Raw genomic sequence first — 24,347 nt, forward strand, 5'->3', positions numbered from 1 at the left:
AGTTATCTTTATGAATCTGAAAAATATCTCAATTTGATGAATTCTGGTATACAGAAAAATAGCATGACTCATTCTGCTTACACCAGTTTACTGCTTGTGTAACTGTCCTGTCTGTAGTCAGAGTTAGTCAGGAGTTGGACTTCGATGGTCCTCGTAGGTCCCGTCCAACTCAGGATATTCTATGATTCTGTATAGTCATATGAACCAGCCTTGCAGTTTTTATGCCAGCATTCGTTCCATCATGTCCACCAGGCTTTGAATGCTTGACATCCATGTCAAACTGCTCTGTTCACACTGTTGCTGAAGTGTGTGATAGCATTGACATTCAGGATCTTCTCCTTACTTCAGGTTCTTAAGCTGCCTTCATTTGGTATTAGGGCATCCACATTCATGCAGCAGTGGGTGTTCCTATTCCTCTCTCCTAACTTCTTATACTGGGCCACTGGCAATCCTCAGTTGTGCACAGTTCCATGGCTGCACTTTCTCTAGAGCTGGGGCTCCTGGTTACAGACTTAAGTTCTTTTGTAGATGCTAAACTGTTTCTCTCATCTTGTCATAGGATTGTGCTGATGGATGATGCAATGGATTGCCTGATGTCTTTTTCTGATTTCCTCTTTGCTTTCCAGATCCAGTTCTACTACTCAGGTAAATGCTGGGAAGCTGCTGACCATCATTAGTATAGCATGGCAACTTTACAGCTTCCCGATCCTTCCACTTTTTTGAAACTTGAAAAGATATGTTTTTTCACTGAAAATATATAGATAATAGAATGTACTGATGAAAGGCATCACTGATGTCAAAAGATTAGCAGGCTTTATGAGTAGGTTCCAAATTTTTGTGAATATCAAGATACCTGCAACTGTTATGTCTTAGGCATGTATTTGTCTTAGCCTTGAGACGTAAATTTCCAGCTTTATCTAGACTGTGTTAACACCTAACAATTAACTTTTACTAGGAAATTTTTTTTCCTTTCCTTAAGGAAATTATTCAACTGTGCTGGAGACAGGATAGGAAAAACCCATCAGCTGGTGCCTTGAAAGGAAAAGAAACTGGACAAATTGATACAATTCTTCCCCTCAATACTTGCCCAACTATGAGCTGGTTTCAGCTCAGATAGTTTCTGAACTGGATATAGTTTCCATGGGTTTAGGAACCCTCAGAGGACTCCACTACCAAGAACTTCTCCAGCCTCCCCTTGAAATCACATAAATTTGCAACCTCCACAATACCTTTTAGCAAAGAGTTGCACAGGCTTAGCACCTGTCCCATGAAGAACCACCTTTCTTGTTTCACTTGAAAGCCCCTAGTTGGAAAGGAAAATGAACAGATAATGCATGTGAACATTCTTTGTATTGTTGGTCATTTGTTATATTCTACCCCTCTCTCACCAGCTGGAGTTTTAACTAGATGGGATACTACTAAAATTTTTTTATCAGGGAAAGTACAAATCAAATAATATTTGTTCGTGTGTGTGTATATTTTACAAATGCTCACCCACACATATACATCTGGAAAAATCCCCAGATATTTTTAAACTCAAGTTCAGAAGAAAAGGTGGAGAAACTTGGATGAGCATTTCCTTTATCAAAGTTAGATATGCTCCCAAGCACTGGGGACTGCTGGTTTGCCACTTTCTCATCTCTTGGCATACTGCACCTTCTAACATAAAACTCATGGATTTCTGTGTGCTCCCACTGAAACAGCTCCCTCTGATTGATGTAGCTCACAATTGGCCTTGATGAGGCGAAACGGGCCAGGTCTGTGTACTGGGAGACACTGGCTAGAAGCTGTGGTAAACATAGCCTGTGTAAACTTGGGTGGCCTGCTGATCTGATCCAACCTGTCAGTTCCCATCTTTCTAGCAGTTAAGACTCCGCTGCTATTCCTAATTCAAAAATCTGTTTTTCTCATTACTTCTCTGTATATACTTCCCCAATGCATATCACAACTCTATCCATGACAATTCATTGTAGACAGACAGTTGAAAACGATGATTTTGGGTTGGGCAGAACCAGGCTTGTTGGGCAGAACCATTAGCCAAGGACAGAAAATGTGTTTGGAAAGTTTTTCTGTGATATAACAAATATTTCCACTGAGCTGGAGAACCTCAGCAACAGCCTCAGGGCCTGCTGACATCCTGACTTTCCTCTCTACCCACCTCACACACAGAATTACATTTCATTCCCTTGAGACTTAAATGCCACTTTAGTCTTCAAGAGCTTGTTCTTGTGTACACACACTCAAAGATCCCATCCCTGTCCTGTTCACTCAGGCATGATGCACGCACACAGCCTGTCGTACGCTCTCCCACCAACCCACACACATGCAAACCACTCCAAATGGAATCTAGATTTGTAAACTGCTGACCACATCCATAAACAAACTTGTTTAAAATTAGACTCCTGCAGTAAACAGTGGGTAGTATGAGGAGCCTGGGGAGAGGCTTTCTGCCAACTCCAGCCCTGACCTGCCCTGGCCCTCCCTCTAGATCTTGTATTATATTTACTTTGGAGCAGCACAGAGGCAAGCTGGGATACAGCCTGGAACCCTAACTAACTTGCTCCCTTTCCTCTTGTTGCAGTTCATTATAGTTTGCTCCCAACTTGGATGAGTTCTTAAATGATGAGTGGCAAGAGATGGAGAAGGAAAACATTTTAGACTTTGCGAACTAGTTTTGTGTTTGACATTAGCTTTCACACTCCACTGTTTAATCCATGTGCTAGCTAACCTTTGTACCCTTCAGAAGAATCTTTTTCAACGGAGTGACCTCTCATAATCATCCTGACAGAAAGAAGCCAGGAACTTCTATGGAAATGGCTGTTTGGGCTTGCCTAATATCTGATCTGAATAACCAGGTGCTGTAGAGCTGTGCTTATTTCCTGTTGGTGCTTTGTACAACACAGAATGACAGTTTAATCCAAACTCTGGTAGGTCAGGAGGATGCTCTGCTGGTTATAGCCCTGAGTTTTAAGTCGCTTTCTGTTCTTTCAGAATTCCTGGAAAGTGTGGCTGGCATTTATCAGGATCTACTGGCTGGTAAGAATCCAAATACTGTGATTGTGCCAACATCATCCTCTGGGCAACATCGGCAGCGCCAACCCCCAAATGACTGCAACCCACTCGAAGGGGTAGAGGCATCTCTCTTCTACCAGTGCCTGGAGTCCTTGTGTGACAGATCAAAATACAGGTATGAATGGAGTCTAAAACACAAATTTAAAGTCTCTGTCTATGGAAACCCTTTGTAAGGATGGAGCTGTGAAGAAATACAGGACTGAACAAGCTGTAACTCCCACATGGATCTCACTGGAGAAGTACTAAGGGAAACATCATAGCTGAACAGCTTAAACCAAATGAAACATAGGATTTGAGCTGATTCTTGAAGTAACGGATTGATTTGGGTCTCTGCTCTCCTTCTCACTTTTGCATTGACACTTTCATCAAGGAGAGATCCATTATGAGTTAGCTAGAGGAGATAAAAGAGGAGATAAACAAGTGCAGTTCGACTCTTGGGAGTCGAAGCCTAAGAAAGGCCCACTGGGATGGATGGAGTATGAAGCCTTAGTACCTAGGCAAGTTCATCCTGCCAGTCTGTACCTGAGCCTGTGATGGAGTTGGTCTCCAGCTACAGATCCCAGGCACAAGACTAGCCTTAGTTCAGCAGAGGATGGAACAATACTGGACCTTATTGTATGACTTTGACAAACTCTTTCTTCATAGTTTCTTGCAGGTAGCAAGCACACACCCTCCTAGAAGGTCATGGCATAGATCCACAAAATGACTCAGGACACATGTTCTGTCTCATTTCTGCTTAATGTGCCTGAATCCAAATTTGTGATACATGAAATTACTCCTGAACTGCTCCACTGCTATAGATATCTAAGCATGGAGTTAACTGGTTGTTTTGTTCTTTTAAACGGCAAAAGCTCTACATTCCCTGTGTGTCCTGAGAACTTCAGATGGGAAGGGTGCTGTGAGCCTATCTGGCAAGTCAGGCTTTGCACAGCAGTGTGAGGGGAGCCATTCCCAGCCTTTCATCCAGTAGCTCAATACTCGGCCAGGCTTTGGTAACCACCTTTGCCTAAGGGATCACCAGCCCAGACCCACATCTCCCAGGATGACACTACACCATTGACTGTTCAACACTTGCTCTTTATGAGGCACTGTGATTTTGCATGAAATCCTTTAAGCAGTATTGGGCAACAGCAAGAATCCTATGAAGATATTTCTTATAAGTCAGGACCAGGGGTTAAGGTGAGTGTAGGTGAAGGGAACATGTCAATTTAAAAACCTAAATATTGTTTTCTGACATATTTAGGCTGTCATCGGAGAGGTTTTCCTGCCCCTTGGTTGACTATCGCTGATAAAAGGATGATGACAGCATCCCTAAAGCGTTCAAAAAATGTTTAGATGTGGCAGTTAGGGACATGGTTTAGTGGTGAACATGGTGGTGCTGGGTTAACTGTTCGACTCAGTGATCTTAGAAGTCTTTTCCAGCCTTAACACTTCTATGATTCTGAGGAAGTTTATTGACTTCTAAAAGAAAGTATTTCCCAGATGATTTTTGAAAGAACATGCTAAGAGTTGGGATATGTGTGCCTCTGAGTGAATCTAGGCTTTTCTCCCTGTCCTTGGAATGGAGACAGGTAAGACTGCTCCTAGGGATGTACCCCAGGTCAAAGATCTTGCTTAGCAAACAGGGAGCAGATGCAAAGCTCAATAAGCAAGCTGGTGCCCATTTGTTTTAAACTGAGTCAAGGAAACTTGACAGTGTTAGAACAGGTAAAAGGGTTTATTTCTCCAGTTTGAGCTGAGTCTTAGAAAAAAAAGATTATAATTTAAAAGACAAGATGACCTCTTTGTCTCTCTTTTCCTAGCTGTCCACCTTCTGCTCTTCTGAAGGAAATGTTGAGTAATGCACAGAGAATGACCTTCTATGGATTCCTTGTGGCACTTGCAAAGGATCAGGGGATCAATCGAGCCCTAGGTAAGACTCCCGTGAGTGATTCAGCTCTAGATTTTCAGTCATTCTGCATTTCTGTGGAATTTCCTCTGTAATTATGCCCCACATTTTACACTGTCAGGAAGAGAGCAAAGGAAAGTTTTTCATCATTTTGTTGATGGATTAACTTTAAAAACTTAACACTGTGCCTTACTGTCTACTTGAAGCTGTGGAGCTTCTTCAAGGATAAAATTAGATATGAAATGTTGCCCTAAGATAGGGCATAACTGATAATTTTAGCAGAACTGTTGTTTTAACATATTTGGCTGTAAAAGTTGGGCAGAGTTAGTCAGGAGACAAGTAAGGTGTCTGGCTGGTGTCGACCATACTGAGCTGAAGTCCCATCCTATGTTTTAGCCCTTTGTGCTTCCACAGATTTTAAATGGCTGCTCTTCTCTACAAGAAAAGGAGGGAAGACCTCCTTGGCTCAAAGGCTTATAGCCCAGTCTTTCCCAGCTCATCCCCATCTTCCCTCAAGGCAGTGTGATCTTGCCAGTAGCAATCCTGCTGAAAATCTGGTGGTATGATAAAACACAAACTGCAAAAAAAATCTGTACTAGACTGTTGTGGGAACCACAGGGATTACCAAGCAGCATCTCACTGCTTGTTTTCATGTTGTGCTAGTTCAGAGCAAGGAAGCAGTGCAAAGCCCCCTTTGCATAGGCAAAGGGGAGCATACACAATTCAGACTCACAGTTCCATATGTCCCCCATATGCCTTGCTTACTTCCTCCTCTTGCAAAGGGGAACAGAAATGGCTTTTTGTGTTTGACAAGGCTGTATCCAGGAGGTACATTTAAATGGGGAGAGTGTGGGGGGTGCTGAGTGTGTTCCCAAACACTCATCTTCACTCATATGCACTCAGCAAATCATCTGGCCATCAAGAGTAGGCTCTCTGTCTTTGAGTAGGTATCTTCTTCCTCTACTTCTAGGCCTGAATGTGTGCCAGTCCCTATATTACAAAGACAAAACTCAGTGGGAAGGTGTACTTTGCCTGAGGGCTGCTTCTTTTGCACAGATGTGTGTCATAGTACGGTAAAAGTGTGCCCCCCCTGGCTGAGCCCCCTCTTACAGCAAACTATTTGAGCTGCTAATGGTCCTCTGGGGCAGAGCTGCTTACACAGCAACATGGAGATTATATATCAAAAGTGGATGAATACAGCTCTGCAATCCCCTCTGCAAACAAGCTTAGGAAGCAGTGTATTCACTGTGAGGAAGGTGATGCCTGGATGGCAGAAAGCAAAATCTTTCTTTTCCTTTGCCCTATGAAATCCATTTCTAGTTGAGCACAAAGAAAACAGTTGAAAAAAAATCCTGCCCACCGCCTCCATTGTGCCATCTACAAAGTGTGTGGGTTTTCGTTTCCATTAATGTGGGCCCGTCCCCTGGCCCTCTGCCAGCCTCCTGCTGAGGCCTCTCTCAGAGGAGGGGCAGCAGCCACAAGTCTGACAGGTGCTAGTGTTTTGGCAAGGAAAGGAGGATTCTTTTCCTGGTGTCTTTTAATCTCTCCTGAAGGGTGATTTCAATAGTCTTTGGTCTGTAGGGGATCACAAGCTCCCTAAAGCCCTTCAGCAAGAGCAGTTTCAGGCAGAGGAGGTTTCGATCAAGTTGCCTGCCTTCTCTTTGGTCTCACAAAGCCAGTAGCCCCTCTTGAGGAAGAGGGCTAGGGATTAAAACAGCTTGTTGAGGCTGGGGCAGTGCTGATGAGTTTGCCAGGCAGATTGGAATCTGCAGTGTAACTCCAATGTCCGTGTTGATTTGTGAATTTTCTAAGTGCTATTTACTGACTCTCCCAAGTAATTCTTGTGCCCTAGAGACCTCACTGTGCATTCTGCAAATACAGAAACAAGTTAAGCTTTAGTTGCTTATTCTTTTAATTGAGCCCATGAAAAGAAGGAGGCTGGGACACTAGCCTAGACCTCCTGACACTGTGTTGCGGTGCCAGGCTTTCCTGTTCATTTGCAGACAAGAACCAGAGAAAATGGGAGAGTCGGTTCTGGTCTAAACTGATTCTAGTTTTTATGCACTCATTGCTCCTTCAAGGGAAGGGTGCCAGGGCCAGAAAACAGATTTGTGTCCTCACAGGGAGTACAAAGCCCCTTCCCAAAGGTATTGAGTGTAGCACCCAGGTCTCCTGAAAAACAAGAGCATTCTTCACTGCACTGTTGGTACAGATTACCAAATGGGTTTTTTTGGCCCTGGTGTGCAGTGGCACTGTCCAGGCTCTGGTAGGCAATTCTTATCATTTCTGTGCTGGCTGATCATACCCTCATGTGACCCCTACACAAGGTGGAGTTTGTTAAAAAATTAGGAAGGAAGGTTTTCCTAAGAGCCCCATCTTCCTTTCTGGGCTCTTCTGAGGTGCCAGTGTCCTTTCAGAGAAGGGTAAGGATGATCAACCAGCTGTTCTAGTCCTGAACTATACCACATCCTTCATCTAGAATAGGGTTCCTAATGTGAAAAGGAGCACGCTGATCTTATGCTGACAGGGGGTACCCAAATACTGGCCCAGCCATTCATGCTCACACCCAGACAAGCAATGCTAGAGCACAGTTCATCCACACTTACTCCTGTAGACTTAATGTGCACCAGAGTCAGGCCTGACTTTCCTGAATTGCAAGGAAAGCAATAGCTTTACATTGGTGGAGTGTTTTGATCCCCAACCTCAGTGCACCACAAGAAAGGCAGGTGGCACAGAAATATACATCTCCCTGGGTGGTATAGTGCATGTTTCAGGCTGTGGCACCGACACCACCACATCTATTACTCTGATAGGATCTGGGACTGGTGACTATATAGGGCAATGAGCAAAGGCCTAAAGTTGACAGACTGCCATCTCCCTGACAGTCAGTAGTCATTAGTTTTGTATAATGAACAAAAGCTGCCAGTACTTAGGGCTGTGAGAAGTGAGACTACTGATGCTGCCCCCCATTTAGTCTGAGCTCAGCTACAGCTTGTCTGAAAGGCACAGAAAATGAATCATCATTCTTTATCTGTCTATGATCCTCAATATTGTTTCCATTTCTCTAATAGGTGTAAGGAGAAGTCTTCTCTGTCTTGCAGGACAGAGCTGGGATGCTGCTATGACTTTAACTCTTTTCATTCATCAATTTTTTTTCCCCAGGGGCTTTACCAGATAAAGGAGACTTGTTTCTGGACCCTGCCATGGACCAGGAACTTGAGAAATTGTAAGTGGAATTGCCTAAACTAGGAGGTAAAGCAACGGATTAAATGTAGCATGCTGTGGAAGAGTGTAATAAAGTACTGTCCCTGTTCCTCTGCTTTACTATAAAAAAATAGAGGAGCTAAAAAAAAAGCCTGAGCAGGGAGGGTTTCTTTTTTTGGGGTGCTTTGGTGCACCTAACAAAATCCTTAAAGAGCCTTCAGAAACAGAGGGGATGAGTGGGACCTAGAGGAAGCAGCAGACTAATGAACAGGGAAATTTTGTTTGGATGGTGAAAGCTAGGAGTGTTGGAGGACACAGGCTCATATCAGAAGATATATTTAAACAGTAAAAGATTCACACAATATGTCTGGGATGTACCAGTGCAAGGTGTTCCCCCTCTGGGATGTGAACATCTTTCCATCCCTGTGCTAGTGTAAGTCTGCCTCCCAGGTTCACTCCAAAAGTGCTGTGGTAAAGGTTGGAGATGACAAGTCAGGTTGCCTAGCATTTGTCTTTTCTCTTTCAGGGTAGCTCAGATTTCAGGGCTTTCCATGTCCGGTCCTGCCAGCTCCAGCGGGGACACAGCTAATGTGCCTGTCCGTAACTTACCCAGGATTAACTCACCCTGGAAACCTCTACACCATCGGCGAAAAATGGATGCTGAGAGTGAAGGCTCCAATGAAGAGACTGACTCCTCTGAAAACTGAAGGTTGTGAGGGTGGGCACCATTCCCATCTTGGGTTTCTCCAGAACCCACTGGAGGAACAGTACCTCTTCCCAGAGCATCTGCTCTGACGGAGGGTTCTGTCTACATCACCAGTGTGTGCATGTGGCTGTGCTAGTCCCCAGTATCAGGTTCATCCATCTTTTCCCAGGAAGAGCTTGCATTTTTCCTAGCTCCCAATTTGTCCAAGAATAGCTCCTCCGCAGAAGCCATTTACAGCTGCAGAGTTATGCTTCCCCCTGCTGGCAGGCAAGACCAGCCAGCAGATGTCAGCTCTGCTGCCACTTGGAAACAGCCAGGTATGCTCTCACCGGGCTCTCCCTCACGGTTCAGCAGGTACTGAAGCAGTGGGAGCACTAGCACGGACCGCTTGCCAGTGTTTTGTTTGTGTAGCTCTGTTCAGATTTGGCCCGAACAACAGAGTGGTTAAATCGCCAGCAGCAGCTCTGCACTTGTGTTCCACTGTAATTATTCCCACTAAAGCTGCAGCTGCATATGATCAAAAGCAGAGAAATTCCTGAAGTTCCTAGAAAAGGGCGGCTTAGATATTGCCATGCCAGCTGTGTCTGCTCTGTGCTTTCTCCTCCATGCGTCCAAGACTGGCCAAAGCAAATACAGCAAATAAGCTAGACTGCAGTAAGTACTGCATGGTGCTCTCAGGCTCTGCTGCTGTGCCGAGTTCCATTCTGTGAGGTCTCCCACTGCCTCCGATGGCATATTAAGGTCATTTGGAATGGTGAGTTTCAGAGAGACTGGAGGAGAGGGAATCTTTAAATTCCTTGGCCACAGGTGGTGTGGCTTGCAAGTATATAGAGCATCTGCTAGGGCTGGGTGGGCAGAAGCACTAAGGGAGATGGAAGCGGTTCTCAAATGAGATGCAACTGGGGTTTTTTATAGATATTGGCATTGTTGTAGCAGCATTAGGTAGCCCTTACAACTACAAAAATAAGTAGTGTAGCATTGCATTAATGGTAACTAGCTCTGCAGTTTGACTTCCACAGATCCAAACACTTTGTCTAGCCCAGCTCCTGTGCCCTAGCTTGCACAGACTAGTTATTTCCTGGGGAACTTCAGTTTCTCATGTGTCTTTGGGAGCCTCCTTGCTTCTCCTGGTCATAAAGTGCTGCTACATGGGCCATCAGGAGCTGGTAACCCAAAGCTTGTACCAGCCCTTTGCTGTGGATTCAATACATGCTGGAGCTGTTTTAAGACAAATTCCATAACTACTGTTCAGTCTTTACCACAGCTCCACCTGTGGAGGTAGTGGGAGGGATTATTTATTTATTATAAGTTATATTATTTATGATCTGTGTGTGTTCTCTCCCAGCTCGGTGAGTGGCTGTGACAGCCTGGCAATAAAGCACGCTGTGTCAGGCCTCTGCTGCATCTGGGTCTTCTGGGCTGCCCTGGCCCCTCCTCTAGGTGCTGCCTGGGCCATGGCCTGGGGAAGCATCACTCTGAGCACTGGGGCAGCACTTGCGGCCATGCAGGTGCCCACGAACTCCTGCCCTCACCCTGTGGCAACACTGTCACTCCCCGGAGCTCCGGCCGCTTCCCAGGCACTGCGATGGTAGAACCGTGCTGGGACACAGGCAGCAAAGCCACAGGAAGACCCGACTCTTACCCCCCTCCTGCCCTATCGCAGGAGCCCTGGGTGGCAAAACATCAGCGTAGAGCAGCTGAGTAATGCTTCCCCATCCCAGCAGCTACTACAGCCCCTCAATGAGCAGGAGAGGTAAAGCCCATGCAAGCCTCTTTCCAGTCCTACAGAAAAGGCTTCAGAACAGCCTCAGCCTCTCTTCTTAGTATTACTAAGAGTGTGTAACTAGCCCTTTCCCACCCTTTTTCTTACTACCCTCAACACCATAGTCCAAGGAAGAGAAAAACATGCTCTTGTTAAAACCAGTCAGAAGCAGAGACCAAGTTGAACAGGACTAAATTGACAGTCCTCACTCACTGCTGCATCTCATGGTGATGTCAGAGGCTCAGTACTTTGACCTCCATCCAAACCTGGGCAACAAAATAACCCGGGATCCAGCAAATTACTTCTTTACCTGGGCCTTTCTTGCTGATGATGTAGTTAGAAGCTAGAAATATAATCTTTGAGGTTTTTTTCTCCTGCATCTGTATATGCTGGTTTAGAAGACAGTAAAAAGGACCATATCATGCCAAAAGTCAGACCCTGCAAATACAGAGGACTCCACAGCACTATGGATTGGGAGCACTGAGCAGAACAAAAAGTTATGTCACATGACGTTCAGAAAAATAGCATTCCCCTTTCCTCTGTCACTTGGTGAGTTAAGGTATGGGCCAAGAAGGACAGGAGCACTGATGAGGGCAGTCCGGGAGTTCCTGTCATATCTTTTACAATAGTGAAGTTAACCCTGTAAGAAGGCCTGTCTCTACTGGCTAGTAGATAGCAGTGGGTATGAGGGCACATTGAATTTTAATAGAGTGGAATCCAGAGATATTCAGAAAGCATCCTGGGAACAGCCATGTCCTGACTCCCTCCAGTTACCTTCTCCCCTCCCCACCCAACCCAGATAATAAGACAGTCCTGCAGAGTTTACTCCAGACAAAGGTGGCATCAGTGCCTCTTGCTTGCTTCCCTTTGAGTTGCAGTCCCTGGGTCATCAATATGAGCCATAACGATCCTGAGGAGGAAACAAGAAGACACCATGCTACAACACCTTCATGCAAAATCCAGAGACCAATAACAAGAAATTGGGGTGTTTGTTATTTGAATGCGGTATGTGGTTACCTAGACAGGACACCATGCAAAGGCAGAAGGTAAAATGACCTTAACTTTTTAAGTTCTGCCTGGAATTTGTGGAAAAGGCATATCTAACATAACAAAGTGTCCTGTACAGCAAGAGAGTAAGATGGCCAAGTAGAGGTCACTGGCCACCTGGCATTGCTCAGCTATTGTACTGTAGTCGTCAGCTATAAAAGACCGGTCTCTGCCTGGGACTTTCCCCATAATTTAAGAAGACAACAATAATTCCAGTAGAAGCCAGATTATTGTGAAGGTCCCTGACCATGACAATAGCCTGTCTGAAGGTGCCATAGTGTAACCTCACCTGGAGGGAGTTCATCACCCCATTGGCTAGGACAGCCATCTTGCCAGCAACAGATTTCACTCCTTGCTTGAACTGTGCAATGTCAGCTGCAGGCAGGACATTTCCAATAGACACGCCACCTGCAAGAACCAGCAGGAGTTAGCCTGGAGTTCCTCAGCTCCAGAGCACCCTGACCCCCTCCCTCAACCCACTGAGTGCTAACAAACCTGAGTGTACATTGTCAGCCTCTCCAAACAGGTCTGCAGAGCTGATGGCGCTGCTGCCCGAGAGCTGCTGCAGTCGGGATCTGGCTTCGTACTGCAGCAGGAAACAAAATAAAAAGTTATAAAAGAAGGGAATAAAGTAGGACCTGAGCAAACAGAAGGAGGTAAAGCCAGAGCTGTAGCAGCATAAGCACTGCAGAATACATTTACCTCAGCATCTGCCTCCCGCCCAAAAAACATATCTGAAGAGATAGCTTTAGCCCCTGCAAACTTCTGCCGAGCTTCATTGGATTCCACAATGGATGGCCTGTTCTCAGTCTCCCGCCTACTGGTGGGTCTAAGGAAACAAGAAAAGACATGTCAGCTTAAGATGATCAACACAGTAAAGAATCAGACTTCTGTCTCAGACCCCATCTGATCAAAGGAAAGCAAGAAATCCTCAAGTGCTAGCTACCATCTCTGCCCACCTCAGCCAGCACTTGATGACCATAGAGGCTGTATCAAACTTGGGGATATAGGGATAGGGATAGAAGTGCCTAAACTTGGGGATAGGGAAAGAAGTGCCTAAGGCCCTTTCACTCAAGGCCCTTTTTCTTGGGCTTGTCTGTGCAAGTTATCTTTTGTAGCACAAGGCTCCTGCTGTAACACAGCACCATCTCTCCCACAGTTCCCAGACTTATCCCTTTGTCCCACACACAAGGGGCACAAGGTACACTAGCAGTGGCAAGCATTACCTCTCTGAAACTGGCCGAATACTGGAAACAGTCACCTCGGGTTCCTCCTCTTTGTCCATACCCCATGAAGAGTCTGTTTCCCATCGTGAGCCAAATGCATCTTCAAATGAGAAGGGACTGTATTTGTACCTATCAAAAATAGGTTAATTGACGCCAGACATGAAATTCAGGATTAAGCCAAGGACTACACTGAAGCCAAATCTTACTTGGGGGGTCCACATGTGAAGCTTCCACCATCTTCAAACAAGTCCAGTTGAGAGCGGGAAGACTTTACTCCCAGCGGCGTCTCCTGCTCAATTACTTGCATCTCAGCCATCACCGAGTGTGAAACAGGACTAGCACAACAAACAGGCAGTCAGGGCTGATGGGTCTGACAGCATCCAGCCCCTACAACCAGTCTGCCTCAAAACTGAATCTGGCCTTCTGGCAGGCAGGACAGGTGCCACAAGCCTGGAGGGAGAGCTTTGGGATTTTCAGCCCCCTTCACCACTTATCTATGCTCCTTCAGAAGTCTTGAGCTACCTTCTTAAAGGAAGGATCCTGCAGGGAGACATCTGTCAAGCAGCAGGGCTCTAGAGCTAGACACTGACAGGCCACACATCTGTAGAAAAGCTCAGATGAGAACTAGAACCTTTGAACAAACTGCCCATTCCTTCTGGTGCCTGAAGCATTTTAGATCTAGACCAGCAAATGAACTCTTTAATAAAATAATCTCCTTATCTGTTACAAGAGCAAGCTACTGCCTTCAAGAAACTTTTCCAGAGCAGGGTGCTTCCAAGACACCTGTCTGTCCTATGCCATCCACAGCCAAGTACCTTCTGGACACCAAGCCCATGCCCAGCCTCTCTGCTTGTTCACGCTTCTTCCCTTCAAGATTCTGAAGCTTCTTCTCTTCCTTCTTCCGATCAAGCTGCAGTTCCTGATAAGCCAGACGCATTGAGGCGACTCTGAAGGAGAGAGGTATGGTGGGTACCAGCTCATTACCCTTCCTTGCTGCCCATGCTGTGGAGGAGCAAGTGGTAACCCTGACAACCCATCAAAACAGCCATTTTCAGAACAGCTCTTCCAAAATCCTTGCACAAAAGCTGCTGCTTGTTTTCCAATCTAACCTCCCCTGAGATTCAACTCTTCTCCTGGCTAACCATGATTTCCTTACTGTAAGCATTGCAGCATCTGTCTTCCCCTCCCCACCATGAGAATGACCCATCCAATTCAGCCTTTGCCTTTTTTAGTCCTGTCCAAAGGTGAATAGAAACACAAAATACTTGCATATCTGCTCCCTAAACTCTTCCAGGGATGATAATTTGAATAAAATATGTCAGTATAACTTGTGCCCTGCTACAAGGGCCATACTGGCTTATAGCTACTGCTCCTCCTATAATAATGCAGTGTGTTCTGTACTCACATTAGGCGGTCCTACGATGAACAGCATTAACCTCATATTACTTCTGCCTTACATATGCAAGGTACTCATCCCAGACAGGGCACTTACATGGACTCCTCGGCTTGTTTCCTGGACTCCACTGCCTGCTGCTCCCTCAGCTGCTCTGCCACCTGGGCTTGTCGCTCAATCTCACTGAAGCTCTGGCTGCTTACTTTCTGGGCTCCAAGACCTTTTTTTGCTCCCAACTAGAAAAACAAAACAAAGTTGTGATTTCTTCACCCTAGACTGTTCACTGTAGAAGAAAACCTGAATCCTACTTCTTGCTGCACTGATCAGGCCTTCGGTCTCCCTGTGTAGTCACAACCTACAGACCCAAAAGAGCTTGCAACACAGTATGGAAGAACACCCAAGAGTTAACCCACCAGTGGCCAGCACTGACAGATCAGCTACATACACTTCAGACTGTCACCAGTAATGATCCAAACCCTAATTTTTTTGTGCATTAATATACAAGCTGTCTAAGCTCTCCCTTCCCCAAACCGATCTCTCCGTATGTAGCTTTGTTAAGGGCAGAAAGCAAGGGCCAGGGAAAGGACAGCAGTAATATGAGACATGCCTCTCCATAAAACAAGAGCTCAGACATACCCCTTTCTTGGCAGCTCCTGGCTTCTTCTTTCCAATGAGGGAGGATTTAAGTTCTACAAAAGGAGGGAAGCAGCAAATAAGCAGAAGTGAATTAATTTAAAAAGCCAAAATTAGACAGCAACATGAACATCCACCACAGTGCAGCTGCTATTGCATCCAGGACACACCATGCACTTTACATCAGAAGACTGGGTGCCTTCACCCAGCTAAGTAAGATGCGCTTAGAAGCTCCACAATTGCAGGCTGTTGGCCTAAAGAAGCATGTCCATTGCTGAAGAAACTTGTAAGTGAATTAAGAACTATGAATAGCTCCTCCGAGTGTTATGCAGCAGGTGACCCCATCCAGTAGGGATCAGGGTAGTTAGAGAAAGACTAGATTTATTCCAAACACAAATTCAATAAAATGCAGCTTCAGAGGCATATGAAGGACAGTGGCTCACCAATGCCTTAGACACAAAGCAGCAAGAACCCTGAAAGTCATGTTTACATGAACATTCCAACAACAAAATGGGCCTAAAGTGCAGCGAGCTGCACTTATGACTCTGAGGGCATACCACACTTGTAAAACCAGACAAGGTCCAGCCAAGCAGCAGATGCCTGGGGAAAAGGGTAGGAACAAAGCAGAGATGGACTGCCCAAGACATTTTTCCAAGCTCAGAAATCTTTTATCACCCTTGTTGGGCTTTTCTTCTGCATGTGTCTCCTTACTTTCTAGAGCCATATGACTTTTGTTAGCCCATAGATCATTCTTGACAGCCTTTCCTGTATCTTTTTTAGTCTTACCGTAAGTTTTTGAAATAAGAAGATTCAAAACATTCACGCTATCCCAGACTGTTTTCCACTCACTGTTCCTAACATTTGATTTGAGGTTTTTTGTTTTTATTTTTACTGTTAGAAAACATTTAACAAAAATGTCAATAAGGTCTCTTTACAGATGTGAAATAGCTGGTTTAGATCCCAATACAACACATATAAGCTTTAGGTCATTCTCTTCCCCCAGGCACAGGAAGTTAAGTTAGAATTGAAGGCAGAATTACAGAAGGGGCAAGCAGAGTTGTCACAAGCAGCCAGTGCAGGCCAGCTGTTAGCCAGTTACCTCTGGCAGGAGCAGCCCCTTGTGTTGATAGATACATGGACATGTCTGAGGAAGAGACATAAAACATGGGGAATGAACAGACACTTGAGGACACAGGTTTCCACCCAGAATGAACCCACTGTGGGCTAGGAGCATGCTCCCAGTAAGGAAAGAAGCTCCAGTTAGATGCTTTGTGTGCAGCCAGGACAGTAATGGCAGGAGAGAATCAGATACAAATCCCTATTACTCCGATTCTAAAAATTCATTTGTCTCCAAAGGTTCTATGGGGAAACAAACCAGAAAACCAAACACCACAGCCATGTGGCCTTGGTCATCCAGGTTCTCGATATGCACATGCCAAGTCTTGTCCAAAGCTCAAAAAATAAAAACATGTTTTTGGGAAGGCAACAGCTTTGTACTCAATCACCCAAAGGAGGAGGAAATCTCCAGCAAACTGAAGCTTGGCTTTGGGGTTCAGGAACATAGTTAGTACTGGCTCCACAGGAAGATAAGCTTCTTTAGATATTCTGGAAATTGGCTCATTGGTTCCAGCTCCACTGAGCTTACTACTGAACATAAGGTATAAGAGCAAGACTGATCAAAGAGATGGTAAAGAGTTTTACTTACCTAGAGGAGCTTTAGGAGATGTGCTCAACAAGTCAATAGATGGGCCTTGGCTGGCATCTGTGGGCACAAAACCAGAAGAAAACATTCAGCGGATTGATTCTCAACACCTTTTTTCCCAGTGTGTTCACAGGTTCACTACATCTCTTCCAGCTCCTCTGCCCCCACAAACAAATCAAGTTACAGCTTGAAACATGCAATTTCCCAAGCACAACAACTTTATGTCTCCATAGAGCAAATTGTTCTCTCTGCAGTGTCCTTAACACAGTAAAAGAAAGCAGCCACTCTGCTGGGAAATATACAAAGCTGTTTCAAATTACAGCTGTGCCCCCAGATTCTTGGTTTCCTTGTCATTCACCCCAGAAATAGTTTTCTGCTCTATATTCATATGTCATTTTCAGAACCACGCAATTCAAGGGATAGAGAAGAGTGTTTAAACAAATAATTATGCCTGGAATCAGGAAAATGGGGCAGCTAAATCCACAAAACAGTTTTGCGTGCATTTCAGGAAAAGCAGAGAACTGATCCCAAACAGAGCAATGGTTTTTAAGTCTCCACAAATTCAATAAACATCACAGAGTGCAGAGAGCTTCCACTCCTTCAAACCGCTCAGCCCTTCCAACTGCAGTAGAGAACTGTATTCTCCTGGAAATGAAAGCATGTCTTGGGAAAGAATAATTCAGCAAGGAACTCACTCGACACTTCACTGCCTTCTGATGACTTTGCTGCTTTTTCCACCTCTGGGGAAGACTGTGCAAGATTCTGGCTGGCATCTGCTACATCCCAGGTACTGGAAGACTGCAAGGAGATGCTCATTCCAATGATTTGTAGAAGATGAATGAACCAAAAAATCCTGAACTTACTTCAGGTTTGGTAACCATATTCAATTTTAGGCCAAAGGAAACTTGTTCTAAACTCCAGACTGTATCTTCACTGAAGATAATATATGAACAAGTCAACATTCCCTTACCAGGGACAAAAGTTAAAGAAAAAATGAAAGCTAAGCTGAATAAAAGACCAGGAGGAATGACAACATCATCTGACAGTTGGCTACTGTGAGGACTTCTCAGGTTAAAGGACATGAGCTTAAATCTAGGAGAAAGTGTGAATGAGTTTTCCTGGAAAAAATTAAACCTCTGCTCCCACTATCTCTATTTGCCATTCTCAGCCAATTCTCATGTTGCTCTGTTCACCTGAGAAAGTCTGCCTAGCACTGTGCAAATAGTTGCCCAAATCCATTTTGCCAGGGTCTGTGCACTGAAAAGCTGACTAACCAGAAGTTCAAAGGAATAGCCAGTTCTTGCTTAAACTGTACAAAGAAACTATGCATTAACACAGCACACACTACCAGGGAGTAGCTGGTAGCTCTGAGTATTCTTTCAAGGTAAAGATGGTCTTAAAAACAAAAGACATGGATATTACAGGCCCCATCAGGGATTGTTCAAATCTGTGACTATGTCCAAGACAGATGACTGAATCTTAGTTCTTCCTTGTAACTACTGATTAATTATACAATTTAGAGTCCTTCCAAACTAAGTGGGACTGCTCCTGATTGAACAGCTGGCTATTTGAGAGCTAGTAAGGCTGCCTGGTTTAGGCAGTTCTTCTCACCTGTGTGTGCTCTGTAAAGAAATCAGCATCACTCTTGTCAGGGGAGTGCCCAGGGGCTCCACTCAGTCCATCTATAAGCAGCTGAAGAGAAGAGAGGGGAAAAAAAGAAGGTATCCTAGAAGACTCAGCATCCAGCACTACTCATCTAACAGTGCCAAGCTGCTGAGACTTACATCAGTGCCATACTTGGCCATAGCAGCACTTGCCAGCTGCCGGATCTTCTCCCTGTACATCTGGGCAGCTCGGCTGTTATATTTAGCATTGGCATCTGTGGTAGTACAGCCATGCTGGCGGAAGAAAGCAGTCTGAAAAGAGAAGAATATTCAGTCTCCTGACTGCTAGATCATACTCAAGCATGCATTAGACAATCTCAATAGAAAAAGAAAGCTTCCCAGAGACAGGGGATGACATACTGAGAACACAGCATGAACCAACCAGTCACTGATCAGCTTTCTCCAAGATGTCTCACTCCAGGCCACAAAGGCTTATGAAAACCATCCATATCCTCCACAGAAGGATGATTCTGATTCACAGTGCTGAGCATGAGCTTTCAAACTGATGAGTGTTATTAACTCCTATCATTTAAGAAGACTGTGCCTCATTTAAATGAGGTGCAAGAAAATGACAGAACTGCACATCAGAAAACAATACAGGCAAAGATCACAGTCTGACCTCTAAGCACACCTGACAAACACCTCCCCCTTCAATACACATTTCAGAAGAGTTTGCTATCCAGAAAAAGAATAGGTGAGGTTGGTACTGATAAAGCCACATAAAGGAAAGGTACAAGAAACAGAGGGTGTGGATTAGTAAGAGGGAAACCAAGCAAAATGCCCACAGAGGCTCCTCACCGCATTGGCATTGCTGCCCACTTGCATACGTCTCAGCTGGAACCAGTTCCAGTTAGAATCCAATTCCGTGGACCTGTGTGAGAACCAATTATTTCTATTAATGAAGAACAGGCATACCAAATGCAAAAGCAAGCTTTAACCCAGAACGGTCAGATATCCCCCTACTATCCCAGAGTATACAAGGCAAAAAGGGGAAAAACATCTTAGTAACTTCTTTGCTCCTGTAAAAAAATTAATCTGAACTTTTAAAGTGAGGAAAAAAACCCAGCTTCACATCAAATAATATCCAAATTTTGAGGATCTCTCACTTGTACTGCTTGTTTAGAGGGCAGAGCTTGAGCTAGGAATGTACAGCCAAGAACTTTTGTTCTACATGGGATCCCACATGTAGAGACTCATATTCAGCCCGTCCGATGGATTAGGCCAAAACACATGACAAAGCAACTGAGAAAACATCCAAGTAAAGTCAGGGGACACAGTGTGTCTCATATCAGTTACTCAACTTTTCTCTGACAAACTAAAGGTCACAGTTCTATTACTTAAAATGCTAAATTTTATAAGTACCGAAAAGAACTAAACTGAAGATCAAAACCCATCTTTCCCACTGAGTTGATACAGAAAAGATTAAATAATATTCCTCTTTTTGCCTTGTTCAGCATTACAAGAAAGACTACTATACTGCTGTTTTACTGGCAAGATTCACACCCCCCACACACTCCACTCTCTGCTTCTATAAGTCAAAGTCCAGACAGCATTTCTGCAAGCTTAGCGAAAGTAACGTGTCGATGGTCTTCTTGAGGTGCTTTGGAAGCTCCATCTCGGAAGGGTTGAGTGACCCAGAACCTCCGGCGAGCGAGCCACACACAACCCGAAGGGATCGCTCCTCTCCCAATCGCTGCCTGTTCCCACGGCAAGGAGGCACGGCTGCCCCAGGCCTGCCGGCGGCACCGCGGGCCGGGCCCCCGCTCCCCACGCACCTGATGAAGCTGAGGTGCACGCCCAGGGACCTGTGGACACCGGAGCAGTCGATGCACAGGAAGACTCCGTAGGTGATGCTGGCCCAGCTCGGGTTCTTGGCGCCGCAGTCGAAACACGACTAAAGCGAATGCAGAGGGACAGCCGGGCTGAGGCGGCGGCTCTGCCGCTCCGCCACCCGCTGCCGCAGCCCGGCGGCCCCGGCTCTCGCCGGGCCCTCCTCGAGAGCCGCTGTCCGGCCGCCCCAAGAGCCGCCGCAGCGCGGCCCGCAGCCCACCGGGGTCCGGTCCGAGCGCAGACCGCGGCCGCAAGGCAGCAGCCCGGCACGGAGGGTCCGGTAGCCCCCGGCCGCTCCCCGCTACCTTGTTGGCCGGCGCTGCCCGGAGCCGCTTGAAGAGGGTCTGGATCTCCGTCTTGCTCGGCTCCGCCGCCATGATCTCTCCTTCCCAGACACCCCCGCGGGGACGGGAGCCGGCCGGGCCCAATCGGCGCCGCGGCCGCGACCGGTCTGTGCTGGGCCGGTTCGCCCCGCCCGCTCCGGGACCGCCCCCCCCGCCCCGGGAGCGGAGCAGCCCGTTCGCCTCCCGGGCTCCGGCCCGCTGCTGTTCGGGTGTCACGGCATCGCCTTCCACACGCCGGAGGCTAAACACGAGCGGGGACGTTCCGCGCGCTGAGACCCCCCTCAGCCCCGTACCCGGCACTTCTGAGGGAGCCCTTCTGGCCGTGCCCGTCCTTTTGGGGCCGCTGCGGGCCCGGACCGAGATAAGGACCCTTTAGAATAGCACAGAGGCAGTGCCTGCCGCGGGTCAGCTTCTACTGGGGAAAAAGCTCAGCGATTATAGGCAGCACCTGCTCCAGCAGCCCGACCTCAGGACACCGCGTCTGGCACACTGGCACAAGTGAGTGGTGATTTGGAAGTGATTCACAAAATCACAGAATATCCTGGGTTGGAAAGAACCCACAAGGATCGTTCAAGTCCAACTCCTGGCCCTGCAAAGGACCATTCCCGAGAGTCATACCATGTGTGTGAGAGTATTGTCCAAACACTTCTTGGACTCTGTCAGGCTTGGTGCTGTGACCACTTCCTTGGGGAGCTTGTTCCAGTGACCAGCCACACTCTGGGTGAAAACCCTTTTTCTGATATCCAACCTAAACCTCCCCTGACACAACTCCAGGCGATTCCCTCTGATCCTGTCACTGGTCACCACAGAGAAGAGATCAGTGTCTCTTCTTCCCCGCACGAAGAAGTTGGAGACTGCAATGAGGTCTCCCCTCAGTCTCCTCTTCTCCAGGCTGAACAGACCAACTGACCTCAGCTGCTCCTCATACAGCTTCCTCTCAAGGCCATTCACTACCTTCGTAGCCTGATTTAGTGAGGGGAGAGACCTCTCAGCACTGGCTAATCCTGTGCAGTAATCAAGGCAGCATGAGGCAATAATCAAGGTAGGGAAGTTGTTACTTCAGAGCAAAGATCATGTCAGGGCCTTTAACTGCTGTATTACCCACCTGGAAGCAGGAGGGTATGGGATAGAAAGCCATTCAGGTATAACATGAGAAAAACAGGAAAAAATGTGGTTGTACTTTGAACTAAAATTCAATGGCATATAGCCCATTTCATGCTTTAGCAAACCAAAAAAAAAAAAATGGTGCAGAGCAATGAGAGATTCAGAAGGGCAATAACGACAAAGGCTAATCAGTAGCATGGTATTATAGAGATGGAATAGGTTGGGATTTCCTTACCTCTGAGATTCCTCTGCAACACCAGCTCGTCACTAAAAGAAACAGTTAAACATACTAACACCTGGACAACTTTCAGTTTAAATTTAAAGACTTTCATTTCACTCATTTCCACATTATCCACAGATATTAAGGCAGACAGTAGAATTCATTGCAATGGGAACCTAGGACCTATGATCTTAGGAAGATACGTAAAGTCAGGACACAGAGATGCAATCAGGAACAACAGAGTTGTTGAGGGAAAAAAAAACCTGCAGGAAAAACCCCCTGCAGGTTTAGCAGGATCTTGTATTCTGGGAATCAGAAAAGCTCTAACTACATGATCAGAGTGAGATCTGATATAGGAGGCACATACAGTAAGATGAGAGGCTTCTGGCTGACACATCTGATTCAAGCTACTCTGAGATGAGTTTCTGAACTGGGTAGTGAAGCCTGATCTAGTGTGACAGGGCTCATTCTTGGCAGCAGTCTTATCTTAAGCAGCCCCAGGTTTCTGTTGTTCTTACGCTGCTAACTTAATTGTGCCCATATGCCCATTTCTGAGATTACACAAACAGCATTGGGGAACCAATTCAGGTGAAAGTAACCGATAGCAGTTTCCTCACAGCTATTTTTAAAAGAGTTGAGTTCCCTGATGCCATTCATGGTGCAGCTGTCCTGGCAGTCATACCAGGAGAGCTGATGTCAGGGTGCAGTAAGGGCTGGTTGCACACTAGGAGGAGAAGAGCTGTGAGAGGGGTGTTCCTGAGGCCAGCAGGCCAGGGCCCTCACCAGCCATGGCCCATTGCCACAGTACTTGATCATGTAGAGCAAGGCAGGCCCAGCACAGCAGCTGGATTTCACCAAAAATTGATATAGCTAGGCAAGCTCGTGGTGATGAGGTAGTTTGTAGTCAGGCTGGGTCAGGATCAGCCCAGTGATTGCCAGGCATGTCTGTGGTAACAAGGCAAGTCAAACCTGAGATCAAGCTGGTAAAGCAGCCTACAGGTCAGGCACAGAGACCATTACTCCTCCAACTTAGCTCAGACAGGGACTAGTAGCTCTGGGCTGAGCTTAAATGGAAACACATCCAACCCCCCAACGTTATGGGCTGGGAGTTTGGGTAGAGCCCCAGGTGAGGCTGCTCAGGACAATGAAGACATGTTAGTGCATTCAGGGCCCCAACAGAAGAGCAGGAGAGGGAGTCTATGGAGCCAGGGTGGAGGCTGTGTAAGCTGCATCTTGTGTCGAGGAGCAAGTTCAGATGATGAGTGAGCATTGGAAGTGCTTGTGTTCATGTTGGCTAGAGCTGCCTCAACCTGAGTTGCTTGCTCCTGCCTTGTCATCATCTGTTGTGTGGTGCTGCTCCCCTCCTCTGCTTGTTTCATTCTCGTGAGCTCTGTTTGGCTGTGTGATGGAGATGTCACACAAGGGTTAGGAGGGACAGACTCTGTTCATGCTGGCGTTCCCCCAGCTGAGGCTTGTGAGATAGTGTCCTGGTTTTGACTGGGATAGGGTTAATTTTCTTCCTAGTAGCTGATGTTTTGCATTTAGTATGAGAAAATATTGATAACACACCAGTTGATTTGGTCGTTGCTGAGTAGTGGTTACTGTAAGCCAAAGACTTTTCAGTTTCCTGGGCTCTGCCAGTAAGGAACTGCCTAAGAAGCTGGGAGGGAGCATGGCCAGGACAGTTGACCCAAACTGGCCAAAGGGATATTCCATACCATAGAATATCATGCCCAATATATAAACTGGGGGGAGTTGTCTCGGAGGGGCTGATCACTGTTTGAGGAGGGGATGGCCAGTGGTCAGCAGGTGGTGAGCAGTTGTATTGTGCATCACTTGTGTTTCTTGAGTTTAATTCCTTTATCATTATTATCATTATTATAGTTTTACCTTTTTATGATTCTCCTCCCTATCCCACGGGGGAGTGTGGGTGGGTGGAGTGAGCAGGTGGCTGCGTGGTGCTTGGATGCAGGGTTAAACCACAACAGAGAGAAATGGCATGTGCCAGGAGGAGGCAAGGCAGCCTCAGAGGCCAGTAGGTCAGTGTCACACTTTGTCTGTGCCTGTCTGTGCTAGAGGACATGGGGAGATACAGTACAGGCTCCTCTCTTCCGTGGAGGGAGCACAGTTTCTGTTCACTGCACCGTGTCCTAGGAAGGCTTGCTACAGCAGGGTTACTTAAATTCTCTACCTCGGCAGGGTCCCTTGCAGGCCTTCCAGCTCATGCTGGTTGCTCCAGATCCTGGCAAAGCTGCCGATCCTGTCCATCAGTTTTCCATAAAAGCAGCAGGAAGAGCATGCTGCTGGTCTGAGAAATAATCGGCTTCTTTTTGTTGCCTTTGTCAGTTACAGGAAAGACCTCCTGCTGCTGACTGTTCCCTGTGAGCGTGTGTTGTCATTGCACTGTTCTTGCTATTTCCTCCATCTGTTTCTTTTGCATCTCGTATGCTTTAGTGCTGAATTCCTGAGCTCCAAGCTGGCAGCCTGCTCTTTGGCCCTCAGCTTCCCTGTCCATCGACATCACATCTGACACTTGCCTCTTTCTTCCTGAC

The 24,347-nt window shown here is 46.4% G+C and overlaps 3 protein-coding genes across 5 annotated transcripts in view; 2 read left to right on the plus strand and 1 right to left on the minus strand.

Moving 5' to 3' along the window:
- The window catches only part of CUNH11orf49 (chromosome unknown C11orf49 homolog), an 81,610-nt gene extending 71,345 nt beyond the window's left edge, over window positions 1-10,265 (plus strand). Inside the window, exons 5-9 of the mRNA XM_027641982.1 lie at window positions 560-645; window positions 2,992-3,187; window positions 4,875-4,984; window positions 8,123-8,186; window positions 8,691-10,265. Coding sequence (XP_027497783.1) covers window positions 560-645; window positions 2,992-3,187; window positions 4,875-4,984; window positions 8,123-8,186; window positions 8,691-8,871 — 637 coding nt within the window. The 3' untranslated portion in view covers window positions 8,872-10,265. The remainder of the gene's footprint in view (window positions 1-559; window positions 646-2,991; window positions 3,188-4,874; window positions 4,985-8,122; window positions 8,187-8,690) is intronic.
- A 671-nt stretch (window positions 10,266-10,936) lies between these two features.
- Window positions 10,937-20,566, minus strand: ARFGAP2 (ADP ribosylation factor GTPase activating protein 2). 3 transcript variants are annotated; one of them, XM_027642397.1, is made up of 17 exons: window positions 20,433-20,566; window positions 20,073-20,191; window positions 19,096-19,168; window positions 18,418-18,549; window positions 18,245-18,325; window positions 17,329-17,431; window positions 16,637-16,693; window positions 16,031-16,075; window positions 14,935-14,987; window positions 14,398-14,534; window positions 13,721-13,852; window positions 13,112-13,240; window positions 12,906-13,034; window positions 12,382-12,508; window positions 12,175-12,265; window positions 11,969-12,087; window positions 10,937-11,542 (listed from the first exon to the last, which is right to left on the minus strand). In XM_027642397.1, exons 1-17 carry the CDS (start codon window positions 20,502-20,504, stop codon window positions 11,522-11,524), a joined length of 1,620 nt encoding a protein of 539 aa, XP_027498198.1. In that variant the 5' UTR covers window positions 20,505-20,566; the 3' UTR covers window positions 10,937-11,521. The 3 variants fall into 3 exon arrangements, with proteins under 3 accessions (XP_027498198.1, XP_027498199.1, XP_027498200.1); XM_027642398.1 differs by lacking the exon at window positions 16,031-16,075; XM_027642399.1 differs by lacking the exons at window positions 20,073-20,191; window positions 20,433-20,566 and adding an exon at window positions 19,404-19,516.
- A 200-nt stretch (window positions 20,567-20,766) lies between these two features.
- Window positions 20,767-24,347, plus strand: part of DDB2 (damage specific DNA binding protein 2) — a 51,066-nt gene continuing 47,485 nt past the window's right edge. Inside the window, exon 1 of the mRNA XM_027642403.1 lies at window positions 20,767-20,969. The gene's annotated coding sequence lies outside the window, so the exon portion shown is untranslated. The remainder of the gene's footprint in view (window positions 20,970-24,347) is intronic.

The sequence above is a fragment of the Corapipo altera genome, unplaced genomic scaffold, assembly GCF_003945725.1.
Source record: "Corapipo altera isolate COAL_440 unplaced genomic scaffold, ASM394572v1 23b, whole genome shotgun sequence".
Lineage (NCBI taxonomy): Eukaryota > Metazoa > Chordata > Aves > Passeriformes > Pipridae > Corapipo > Corapipo altera.